Here is an 11,945-nt window from a genome sequence, read left to right on the forward strand (position 1 = left end):
TCTTCCTTAACTAAACATTCGATGCTTCTAATCTTTTAGACCACTAACAATGAACAAAATTTTAAGCCCTAATTTACGTGCCATATTTGGTCTAAATAAACGGGGCATGAATTTTTCGATCTTTTTCTACATTAGTTTCAATTCTTTTTAAATAATTCAATATAACATAAACAATTCTATTTCAAACCCAAACAAAAGACGCCTTTACAAAAACAAAATCTACAAATTTTGTCGTTATATTGCCCTTATGATAAGCAGTTCTGCTTATAAGTTTCATTGCAACAACTTATCAATAAGTCAAGTGATTTATTCACCTCAAGTCATTTTCTGACTATAAAAAACTAAAACGTATCGCCAACTTTCCTCATTCTTTACACAGTGCTGCTGGGCTTTTTGCATAGGTTCATAGATAGGCAGGTTGGTAGGCGCAGTTTTTTGATATTTTTCACAATTCTAGAATAGCTTTGTGGTCCACTCTTCAGTCTTTTTCAATTCCAAAAATTTTCTGAGTCTTTTAATTCGTTTGGTTTCGTGTTTATTTTTCCAATTTGATTTGATCGAGAAAAGAAGTGAAAGGTGACTCTGAATTGTATTTGATCCAATCTTCATCTTTTGCTATTTTAGTAATCGGATTTCTTGAATTTTCTTCAGAATTTTGTGCAATTGAGATGATTTGAGGTGAATTGAGTTGAATTAGAGGGGAGGATTATTGGATAAACGATTTTTTAGTGCTTGATTATTGTAATTATCGTTTCTATGTTTTTCTCTTGTTTTCTCAGTACATCTTTTGTTTTGGTTAAATTCTAAGTTGATATTTCTGGCTATATAGATACATGCATATTCCCACAAACAATTTGAATACCAATTGTTTGTGCTAATTTTCATGTAGAAGGAAAGTTGCCAATTTTGTTTGTATTTATTTTTCCTTGACATTCCAAACTCACTTCAGAAGTATAGAGTGAAGAGCGAAAAGACCGATTAATTGATTCATGATGTTGATGTTGTCCTTGTTGATTTTGTATAACAAGTAACAGCTTATTATCCAGTATCATTTTTGGTCATTTGATTTTGACCTATCTAGTTTAACTGTCATTTGTCTTGAACCGAGCGTCTATTGAAAACCGCCTCTCTACCTTGAGTCTGCGTACACACTACCCTACCTAGACCCCAGATGTGGTACTATAATGGGTTTGTTGTTGTTAGTTTAACTGTCATTTGATCACTCAAAATTCATCAGTGTGCTAGTACGAACTCATGTCAATTTATGAGCTTCTTACTGATCTCTCTCTGAATATTTGAAAGGTTTTGAAGGGAAGAAAGAACTCAGTTGACCATGTCTCTCAGTAAAGACCTTATATTCTTGATATTACAGTTCTGCAACGAGGAGAACCTCACGAAAACTGCTCACATGTGAGTTCTATTTTTCAGCCTTTTTAATGGATTCAGCAGCAGGATAAGAGTTATTTATTGTTTTTTTTTCTTTATTGGAATTGTAAAATTGTGGAAATAGGTTAGAGCAGGAGACAGGGTTTTTCTTTGACATGGAACATTTTGAAGATCTCGTGCTCAGTGGCAATTGGGATGAGACTGAGAATTATCTTTCAAGTTTCACTGGTGTCAGTGACAACAAATTTTCTATAAAAATGTATTTCGAGATTAGAAAACAAAAGTTCCTTGAGGCACTGGACAGGTAATCTTGTGATTATCAGAAATCAAATGTAATTTTCATTTTTGCGAGAATAAAGATCTTGTATATGATTGATTCCGGTGATAGGCAAGATCGTAAAACTGCTCTAGAGATCCTTCTGAAAGATCTTAAAGTGTTTGCCCCGTCAAATGAAGAGCTTTATAAAGAGATGGCTCAGCTTCTGACTTTAGATGACTTCAGGTTGGATTAACTGATTGTGATTTGTGATTACCTGTAGAATTGTAGAATTAAGATGCCTAACAAGAACTCTTGATTATTATTAATTCTGTGAGCAGAGAATATGCTCCGCTTGCTCAGTATGGAGACATAATATCTGCTAGGAAACTCATGATGAAGGAACTTAAGCTTATTATTGAATCAAACCCCCAGTTTCAGGGAAGACTCCGTTTTCCAGAATTAAGCAAGTCAAGATTGCGCCGTCTAATTAATCAAAGGTAATAATGTCTTACTGTTTTCTGTCTTCTCTCTCTTTTCTGTTATTCTGCTTATTCTTGTTCAGCTGAGCGGTTACTATTTGAAACTCCACCATGTGCATATAATCCAATTAACTTGCGTATTTTATGCTTTTGCTTTCATTCGTCTGATGCATCCGGTAATATCTTAATTTCCTACTTATACCTTTATGGATGTTAGCAAAGAGCTTATATCATCTCATTATATACAGCTTGAACTGGCAGCATATGCATTGTGCAAATCCTCAGCTTGAACCAGAGATCGAAACTCTATTCACAGATCATAAGTGTCCGGGACCTGAATATCAATCGATTACACCTTGTGAGCAAAGGCCAAGGGTAACTTATTTGGAAGCTTTTATTATATTAAAGCATTATTCCACATCAGCACAAGTCATTTCCCACTAATGTTTGAATTCTTCTTCCTCAGCCTAGCAAAACCATATCGGATGCAGAACCAGCTTTTCCACAACTGTTAACTTCTAATTCTTCCATTGTAACTGATGACATGGTTTCTGGTAGGAAACCCGATGAATCTACTATGCAGTTGAAGCACTATATATTGCTTAAACAGTACTGTCGCTTGTTTTACCTGACTTTTTTCATGTTGGTTGTTCTTGTTAGCTACTACATCGAAAGCTGTTCAGGATTCTGGTAACTTATATGATGTAAGCTCTACAAGGAATATGAATGAGGTGATGTACTTTGAACACACAGTTATTATATTCTCCCCATTTTAAGGAGGTGATTGTGCACTTTCCTCATTTGATGGTTTAGTTGGCTATCACTACATTTGAATTCCATGTTACTTATATTCACGCAGAAGGTGTTACCCACAGCTGTTCCTTGTCAGAAACAGGCTGCATCGTCTAGCCTCTCTGATGACTTTCCCAAGGCAGTCGGACGTGTTTTAAACATCGGCTCTTCTCCAACCACAATGGATTTTCACCCTGTTCAACAGACTCTTCTAATAGGTTTCTCATTGAGCAGGAATTTATAGTTCGCAAACTGATATATTAGCGATAGTTTCTGAATCCTGAAGCTCATTGCTAGTGACGATGTTTTTTTCAGTTGGAGACAGTTTCGGAGGCATAGAGCTGTGGGACGTTAGTTCTGAGGAAAAGTTGTTTTCAAGAAAATTTGCGATCTGGAAAGTGGAAGCTGTTTCAACTGCGTTTCTGGTATGACCGTTTATAACAGATATTTGAAAATGAAAGATCAGTTTCGTACTGTAACTAAAGATGGTTTCCGTCATTATTCAGGTACATATAAATGAAGATCCGCTTATCTCAGTCAATCGAGTCCTATGGAGTTCTGATGGCGCTCTCTTTGGTATGTCTTCATATATTTGGATCTGGAAAGGAACTTCTATTATGAATTTGGTGGTCAGTTTGCTAATGCTTTAAATTTGGAACCAATGAACAGGGGTTGCATACTCCAAAAGCATTGTTCAACTGTATTTTTATGATAGTAGTAACAATCATGCTGAAAAACATCTCGAGGTAGATTTCTGAGAATTCATCTCTTCTTAAGTTTGTCATTTGCTTCTTTTTCTTTGTGTTTGTGTCTGTGTGTTTGCTTCGTTTCTAATAGAAATTTTATTACTTTCTCAGATTGAGGCTCATTATGGCAGTGTAAATGATCTTGCATTTTCTAAGCCAAACAACCAACTTTTAATCGTAACCTGTGGCGAGGACAAGTTGATCCAGGTTTGTTACATGATGAATGAATTAACTCTCAAATTTGGTGTTCATGGTGAAAAAGTTGAATCATGACAGAGAAATTGGCTAATGTTCAACTGCTTTATTTGAAGGTCTGGAATACCATAACTGGCGCTAAACAATATACCTTTGAAGGTCATGGAGCCCCTGTTTACTCTCTTTGTGCTCATGCGAAGGAAAATGTTCATGTAATCATATTTCTACATACTGCAAAAAGCTGCAATTTGTTGCTTTTTATCAAGTATTTAAATCATTCTGATTAATTTTCTGCCTTCAGTTCATATTTTCAACATCAACTAATGCTGAAATAAAAGCATGGCTATTTGACAACTTGGGACCACGGGTTTCTTATGAGGCTCCTGGTAATTGTTGCATGAGAATGCTTTACAGTGCTGATGGTAAAAGGTGATTTGACCAAACTCTTGCACTTATCTCATTCTTTTTCTGCTTTTGTGTTTTTGGTTTATTTGGAAGGATTAGTTAAACTTAGTCTGAAGCTTGTAGGCTTTTTTCGTGCGGGACGAATAAAGATAGAGACTCGCACATAGTGGAATGGAATGAAACTGAAGGTTACATAGAAAGGAACTACACCGGAATTGGCAAATCTTCTTTGGGTATTGTACCATTCGACATCACCAACAATAAGTATTTGGTAGCTGGAGATGCCCATGTAATCAAAGTTTGGAATGTAAATGATGCTCAAATGTTGACAGTTGTCGATGCTGGTGGAGACCTGCCTGTATGTACCCTACTAGCTATAATTATTTAATCAGAATCCTAGCAGATGTACCTTTTCTCCCTTTTGTTTCTATTTTCTATGTTTATGGTGAAGTTGACACTAAGATAACTCAATGTTTCAAGTGCAAATTCTTAAAGTAAAAACAAGAAGGAAATGAGGAGGACGGTATCAAGTTTGAAATAAGTACATGCTTATGCAACTAGCTTGTTTTAATTGTACTTGCATTTGACGTATGTCATAGTCTGAAATTCTCATATCCTTTCTCAAGGCAAGTCCATATATTCGATTCAACAAGAAAGGCACTCTATTGGCTGTCTTTGCGGATCATAACAGGATCAAAATCTTGGCAAATGATTGTGGCCGCTTTTTGCTTCAGACTTCGTCGGATGCCTCTAGATATCTATCAGATTCTATAAGAAAGGTCTGCATGTCAAACTTGATAATGTCCCTCAAGATAAATAAATAAAGTGTGCTTAGTTTTTGTTGCTTCTCTGCAGCTTGCAAGCTATTCCCTTGGTGGTCCTTCTAATAATAGTTCAACTGATCGCACTGTCCCTCCGGTGAGTAGTGAAACTCCATCTCTGTGTATCAGCTTTCCCTTTTTGTAACCTATTAAACCAAATTATAGAGGTAGCAATTGCAGTGACTTGTCAAACTGATAGAGTGCTGTGCAGGAAAAAGTAGCAGATAACCTGGCAAATATGGAGCCTCACAAGATATTAGGGACTCAGAGCATCTCTAAGGTTGTCCAAGTTTCACGATGTCAATTTTTGAGGCTTCCCTCTGAAGTGAAGACAAATAGGGTATGAAATCATGTGCAAAGTCACTGTTTGAAAATTTAAAATCTCATAATATGACTGATCAAAGAAAAATCTCATAATATCCTTGACAAGTGTGTAGGCTTTTTAAAATATCTTTTGGCACTCTTACCAAAGATACTGATAATTACGGGAACTGTTTGAGGATCTAAAAGTCGTTTTAATTCCTGAATGGCTCTACCAAAAGCTCTTCCAAGAATGTACTTTGCCTATGGCCTAAAACCAGTAATCTTACGTCAACCTACTTTTTTGCTTCTGTTAGAATAATAAGGTTCCAGTAGAATAAAAAAATCTTGTACTTCTGCAAACATTTGAGTTCTGTGAAAAAAATCAGCATTTAAATGAGGGAACTTCTTATTGAAATCTCTTTCCACGGTTGCAGGTATGGAGGTTGATGTATACTCATGCAGGAAATGCACTTTTGGCCTTAGTTGCAGATGGTATTCATCTGCTCTGGAGATGGTCGAAAAGTGGTTCTAATTTGAGTGGCCAGGTAAAAGAGTTTGACCAAAATGACTTATATATGTCTCCTTTGTGCACTATTAGCTAGTTTCCTCCAGTCCACTCTCAGAACTTTTCCTAGCTTAACATTATCTTCGGTAGAGTTTCCATCATTTTCATAACTTTACATTTGTCAGCTGACCTACATGTTTATTGCTATAGACGACAACAAAATGCAAACCTCAACTATGGCAACCACGGAACGGTGCTCTGATGACCAACAGTCTTCCTAGTAGTGACAAAGAAGCAGTTTCACCTTGTGTAGCTTTATCCAAAAATGATTCTTATGCAATTTCAGCATCAGGAGGAATGGTTTCTGTGTTCAATTTGCTCATGTTTAAGGTGAATACACCCCCCCCCCCCCCAATATCCCTTGCTCTCCAATTAAATTTGGTGTCACTTATAGCCTTCAGCACCAAAACTGAAGTTATCAGATCATGTTAGTTACTGTAACTGTTAGAGTAATTCCATCTGCTGAATGGAATTGGTAATTTTCAAGAATAAAAACTGGCAACATGGTGTACGCTGCTACTTTGCTTTCATGTGATTTAGCTTTTCTTCAATCCACAATTTTGCTCTATGTTCTCCTTTTATGCTTCGCTTTCGTGATGCTGGCATTCATGAAGTTACTTTGATTTCTCTGGAAGAAGCTAATTTATTTTATTTTGAAATGCTCAAAAGCATGTATTTCATCCTACATTGACCGTCCCGTTTTCTGCTTGATAACTGCAGAAAATGAAAAGTTTCATGCCTCCTGAACCTGCAGCAACATGTATTGCTTTCCACCCGTCTGATAACAATGTGATTGCTGTAGGGATGGATGATTCTTCAATTGTTGTCTACAATGTCCGTTTGGATGAGGTATCATATTATCTCCCGCATTCCATTGAGGGGAGTGTAAAATACGTGATGACCAGCCAAAGATGATCTTTTCATTTGATTTTGCAGGTCATAATCAGGCTTGAGGGACATTCTAAAAGGATTAGCGGACTTGCCTTCTCTAGCCTACAGCCTGTGCTTGTTTCTTCAGGAGCAGACTCTCAGGTTTTTTGCCTTCATTATTATTGGTCATCCATTAGAAAATAAGCAATTGACGATTGATTTGCTATATGTCACTAGTTAACTTTCTACTGTTTAATAGCACATTTTCATTCCTTTTTGGTAGTTAATTCTGATTTGTAAATGTCAACCTCTAGTATCAGAGAACCCCTAATTCGGCTTAAAAGACAAATTATGAGTTTTGGAATGAAAAGGACCCAAAAGCAGCATGGACATATAGAGGATTCATATAACCAACCACAACTAGTTTGAGATCAAGGTGTAATTGTTGTTGTTGTGATAAATGAGAATGTAGGATATATTGGTAGTCATTTCGAAGGACCATCTAGCAACTCCTCGATATGGACGAACCAACTATCTTTACTTGTTTTCCCATTATTTTACCAGATAGTGGTGTGGGATTCTATAAACTGGAAAAGAGAGCGAAGTACAATGTTGCAGATCTCTGCTGACTGGATTCCGACAGAACTATCAGAGACCTTCGTCCAATTTCACCAAGATCAGGAACATTTCCTTGTCGTTCATGAGACTCAAATCGCAATCTATGAAACAACAAAACTAGAATGTGTGAAGCAGGTTTGCTCACTCTCTCTTTCTTGTCATCCGCCCCTCCCTGGCCCTGATCTAAAGAGATACTGTTTCTTGTCGATACCAACAATAATAAACTACTTTTTGATGTCAAATGTGCCAGTGGATCATCAAAAACTTCTGTGCGCGAATTTCACATGCAACATTCTCCTGTGATTGTCAGTGGATATATGCCGTTATGAAAGACGGGATCGTTTTGATACTTTCTGCTTCAGATCTCTCTCCCAAATTTGAGATAGATCCTTCTACTTTCCTCCCTTCTGATTTCAGGTAATTTGATGTGCTTTATAGTTTATTTGAATCTATATCCCATTAGGATCTGGGAGGACTCAACCAGGGGCAGATTTAGGGGGCGGAAGGGGGTTCACCCGACCCCCTTCGCCAGAAAATTATACTGTAGGCAAAATCTAGCTTGTACCTCTATATATTATATTTTGAATCCACTAGACATAACCCAAAAGCATAGCCCAGTGGTCAAGGGGATTAAAAATCTTTGTTAGGTCGCTGGTTCAATTCCCATTGGCCACGGTCTCACGGTCTCTTTTAACTTTTTTCTTTTTTAAACCCCCTTAGCGAAAAGCCTCCGCCACTGGACTCAACATTTGTATTGGTGGGTCGTTTGTATTGGTTGGGTCATTTTGTTCGATGATAAATGTGACAACCGGGAATCATAGCAAATCATGTTTCAAGCAGTATAAAAAAATATAAAAAAGAAATTTCAGTTGCATTGCTTCTGCCTTTTTCACTGGTTTATACTTACTTTGAACAGTATTCTATTTTTGCACAAAATCATGTGTTACGAACACTGAACGTATAATCAGACACAAAAAAAAAAAATTAGAAAGGAAAAGACTAACATGCAAATCCTAAGAGTCATGTTTTAACCTGTCCTCTACCCTTGCCCTTTTGCTGGTTTTTGTATTGACTAGTCAATTTTTACTGTTCGAATGCAGTGGTTATGTGATCCCTCTGGTGGTTGCTGCTCATCCTCAAAATCCAAACCAGTTCGCTTTGGGTTTAACCGATGGTGGAGTAGTCATTATTGAACCTCCAGAATCTGAAGGTAGATGGCTCGTGCCCACATAAAGGCGATGACAATAATGACTATACTAAGTAATATAGCAGTTCCAGATTCATTTTAAAGGATTTTGGTGAATATAGGGAAACATTCATTCATTTGAAGAACTATTGTGATCACTTGGAACTGGTTCTCCCTGTTGGCGAAATATCTACTAGTTCTTTCATATTGGCAAAAAGTGGAATTTTTTTATTTAATTATATATACTAGTGTTAATGTTTATGTCACATGAATGAAGAATTTGAACAAGAACAGCTGTAAAATGGGAGAGGAAGAAGTAGAAATGGACCAAATCTCCTACCCTTTTCAAGGGGTGAGCCAAAATCTCTGCAGGAAAAGAAATGCAGTAAACGCTTCACTGGAAAATTAAGTTTAATGAGATACTAAGACTTAAAAGTGTAAGGCAGAGACTATATCAATCAATGTTCAACAATATAATGAACCAATTCCGAACTAGTTGGGTAGTTATATGAATCCTCTTCGTTTCTCCGTTTGACTATTTTTATGCTAGATATCAACCTGTAACTAGCCTCCTCCTTTATCTTGGGTGGTGAAAGTTGTACCGGTAAAAACTTTCCGGCATTTATACTAACCAATAAATACATGACATATGTTTTTACTTACACTTCTATCACTAAATCTTAGTTAATTAATACATGTTTTCACCTTAAGTTATGACTTAACCATAGAAAATTAGTATAATTTGGAGTAAATCTGTGTACGGGTAAGTTTTTACCAGATATAATTTGCAAAAAGTACAGAGGAGTAGTTCGATATGACAACAACAACAACAACAACAACAACCCAGTATAATCCCACTAGTGGGGTCTGGGGAGGGTAGTGTGTACGCAGACCTTACCCCTACCCTGGGGTAGAGAGGCTGTTTCCAAATGACCCTCGGCATCCTTCCCTCCAAGAACTCCCCACCTTGCTCTTGGGGTGACTCGAACTCACAACCTCTTGGTTGGAAGTGGAGGGTGCTTACCATCAGAGCAACCCACCTTGTCAATACTCAATACGAATCATAGGAATTAATTCCATATAAATTTGGCGATCAGCATCGGTTGATTATATTAAGCATCAGAATTTTTTAATATTACATGTGAAGGTACAACTTTTCAACAGGCCCTTTTATTGTAGTTAAGCATGACGAAATAATACAAGAGAAGAATGTAGAATTTTAAGAACTAAGAGATGGTCGAAGCATTTAACAGAAGTGATAATTTAGTTAAATGAAAATTAAGTGGTAACTCAGTAGTAGAACTATGACCTTGCATCGAAGTAAGATGCAAAGTTTGATTTTTATAACGTTCTTAATTATGTACGTAATTATTAACAAAATAAATTGTGGTAGACTCATAGTAGACTAATTCATGTAATTTTCCTTAAACAATTTACAATTTTCAAAAATACACCCTAAGTCAGTAATTTTTCTATAATTAAAATATCGCGAATGTGTTAGAAAATCGTCGGGGAAAAAAAATGATGTAATTTCCCATCATTTTCTCTTCCCTTCCATAGAAGTTCCTTTAAATATAAAATTAACCAAAGCTTCATTTTCCTTCATTTGAAATTCCAAAGCTAAAGCATTTGGCGCCAACAATAGCACACCAAAAAACAGAGAACGCGATGAGAGAGCATCATCATCTTCAAACGCCATTGAAGGAGCACGGAAATCGCCGTTCCAAATCCATTTCCGATCAAACTAAGAAGCCTCTCAAAGTATATGATCTAAGCTTTTTGCTTCAGTGAACAATCAAATGTAATTCGTTGTTTTCTCTTGTAATATTGTTCATCTTATCTGTATGCAGAATGTTAAGAAAAGCTTGAATTCTGCGTTTGAATCGCAAGGTGCCGCACTTTCTGAATTATCGCCCAAGGAATCGATCGGTAGCTCTCCGATTTCCTCTGCTACTACCGATGATATTAATCTACTCACTGAATCTGCTGCTGAGGTAATTCCGAAACGCGTCTTACTTTATCAAATTCTAGCTATATATATCTGCATTTTCATCAGTAATTGTAGTTCTCATAGAAGTTTTTGTAGTTCGAGTGAGCAAAATCCACTCCTTAACTCCAATTTCGTCTGTAATTTTTTGAATTTTCGGGATTTCAAGTGATTTTTATTCAGAATATGCCTCTAATTAGAATGTCTCTGTATATGAGCGTGTGTATGTATATGCAATGCATTATCATCAGTAATTGTAGTTTTAATAGAAATTTTTTACTTGATTGAGCAGAATCCACTAAGTAAATCTGATTTTAGCGGGTAAGTTTTTGAATTTTCGTTGATTTGAAGTGCCTTTTATCTCTATTTATATATATTGGAAACTACGTAGCTACATGTTTTGGTTGTGAACTCCATTCTCATTAATATATATATATATATATATATATATATATATATATATATATATATATATATATATATATATGTGTGTGTGTGTGTGTGCGCGCGCGCGTGTGTGTGTGAGAGAGAGAGTGTAGGTTCATGAGCTATTTGTATCCCGATTATGCAAATACATGTTTTCAATTTTGAGATCTTTGAATTGATTTTCATATCTGCGAAATTTACTCATTCCTCTTAGTACTGAGATTGTAACATTCGGATCCTCTATTCCTGCCAGGACTTCTTGTTGATTCCAGAAACTTCTCCTTCATCAGAGGCAGTGGATCCTCTTGCTGAGCTGACTTCACTTTCTTCAACACTAACTTCTGAAAAGTACAAAGAATACACTGGCTCGAATAGCAGTAGTGGAGTTTCACAATCAAGTGATGTGAAGATTGGTTTTGTTGAGGCAGAAATGGCAGTGAAGTACCTAAGAGAAGCTCAAATGCAACTGGTGAATGCAACAGATGTTGATGTTCGTTACAAGAAGCTTCTAGATGCTGTAGTTAACACTTTAGTTGAAGAGTTTTATGGATTGCCAGAAGACAAGGACTGGTATAATACACTCATCTCGAAAAAATTCCATGTGGTGACACTAGCTTTCTTGCTGTGGATTATTGCTATTTTCATTGGATTGCTCTTTCGTTCTGGTGGAAAACAGTCTTTCTATGGACCTCTACCTTCCTAAATATGTGCTACCACAGTGGCTGATATGGAAGTGATTGCAGGTATATTTCTCTTTTCACCTATGTTACGCTGACTCTTCATTTCGCGTAGGTTGTATTCGTGTTAAAACATATACTATGAAGCAAGTGTTTGTAATTTGTTTTGGATCTTAAATTTGGCATTTGGCACAACTTGTGTGAATCAATAACTGTGTCAAGTATGGACG

General features: G+C 36.5%; 2 protein-coding genes across 3 annotated transcripts; both read left to right on the plus strand.

Moving 5' to 3' along the window:
• Positions 1 to 298: 298 nt before the first annotated feature.
• Positions 299 to 8,913, plus strand: LOC107760294 (topless-related protein 1). Of its 2 annotated transcripts, none has more exons than XM_016578321.2 (26): positions 299 to 417; positions 1,303 to 1,410; positions 1,511 to 1,690; positions 1,775 to 1,888; positions 1,984 to 2,142; positions 2,373 to 2,499; positions 2,591 to 2,678; positions 2,785 to 2,855; positions 2,984 to 3,134; positions 3,232 to 3,341; positions 3,423 to 3,492; positions 3,586 to 3,662; positions 3,774 to 3,869; positions 3,974 to 4,069; positions 4,159 to 4,286; positions 4,386 to 4,620; positions 4,889 to 5,041; positions 5,118 to 5,180; positions 5,295 to 5,423; positions 5,821 to 5,931; positions 6,102 to 6,281; positions 6,672 to 6,800; positions 6,888 to 6,983; positions 7,386 to 7,574; positions 7,690 to 7,856; positions 8,540 to 8,913. In XM_016578321.2, exons 2-26 carry the CDS (start codon positions 1,334 to 1,336, stop codon positions 8,670 to 8,672), a joined length of 3,129 nt encoding a protein of 1,042 aa, XP_016433807.1. In that variant the 5' UTR covers positions 299 to 417; positions 1,303 to 1,333; the 3' UTR covers positions 8,673 to 8,913. The 2 variants fall into 2 exon arrangements, with proteins under 2 accessions (XP_016433807.1, XP_016433808.1); XM_016578322.2 differs by lacking the exon at positions 299 to 417 and adding an exon at positions 428 to 576.
• Positions 8,914 to 10,207: 1,294 nt separating this feature from the next.
• On the plus strand, positions 10,208 to 11,881 carry LOC107760296 (uncharacterized). The gene is made up of 3 exons (XM_016578325.2): positions 10,208 to 10,386; positions 10,476 to 10,619; positions 11,292 to 11,881. Exons 1-3 carry the CDS (start codon positions 10,294 to 10,296, stop codon positions 11,739 to 11,741), a joined length of 687 nt encoding a protein of 228 aa, XP_016433811.1. The 5' UTR covers positions 10,208 to 10,293; the 3' UTR covers positions 11,742 to 11,881.
• The last annotated feature ends 64 nt before the right edge of the window (positions 11,882 to 11,945 follow it).

This window comes from Nicotiana tabacum, chromosome 23, assembly GCF_000715075.1.
Source record: "Nicotiana tabacum cultivar K326 chromosome 23, ASM71507v2, whole genome shotgun sequence".
NCBI classification, from domain to species: domain Eukaryota; kingdom Viridiplantae; phylum Streptophyta; class Magnoliopsida; order Solanales; family Solanaceae; genus Nicotiana; species Nicotiana tabacum.

Bases quoted from the DNA above. Each gene is read 5' to 3' on its own strand.
- LOC107760294 (XM_016578321.2), top strand. From the start codon at position 1,334: ATGTCTCTCAGTAAAGACCTTATATTCTTGATATTACAGTTCTGCAAC. The intron at 3,663-3,773 runs GTAGATTTCTGA...TTACTTTCTCAG, and splicing joins ATGCTGAAAAACATCTCGAG to ATTGAGGCTCATTATGGCAG. The intron at 6,801-6,887 runs GTATCATATTAT...TTGATTTTGCAG, and splicing joins ACAATGTCCGTTTGGATGAG to GTCATAATCAGGCTTGAGGG.
- LOC107760296 (XM_016578325.2), top strand. From the start codon at position 10,294: ATGAGAGAGCATCATCATCTTCAAACGCCATTGAAGGAGCACGGAAAT. The intron at 10,387-10,475 runs GTATATGATCTA...ATCTGTATGCAG, and splicing joins AAACTAAGAAGCCTCTCAAA to AATGTTAAGAAAAGCTTGAA. The intron at 10,620-11,291 runs GTAATTCCGAAA...TATTCCTGCCAG, and splicing joins TCACTGAATCTGCTGCTGAG to GACTTCTTGTTGATTCCAGA.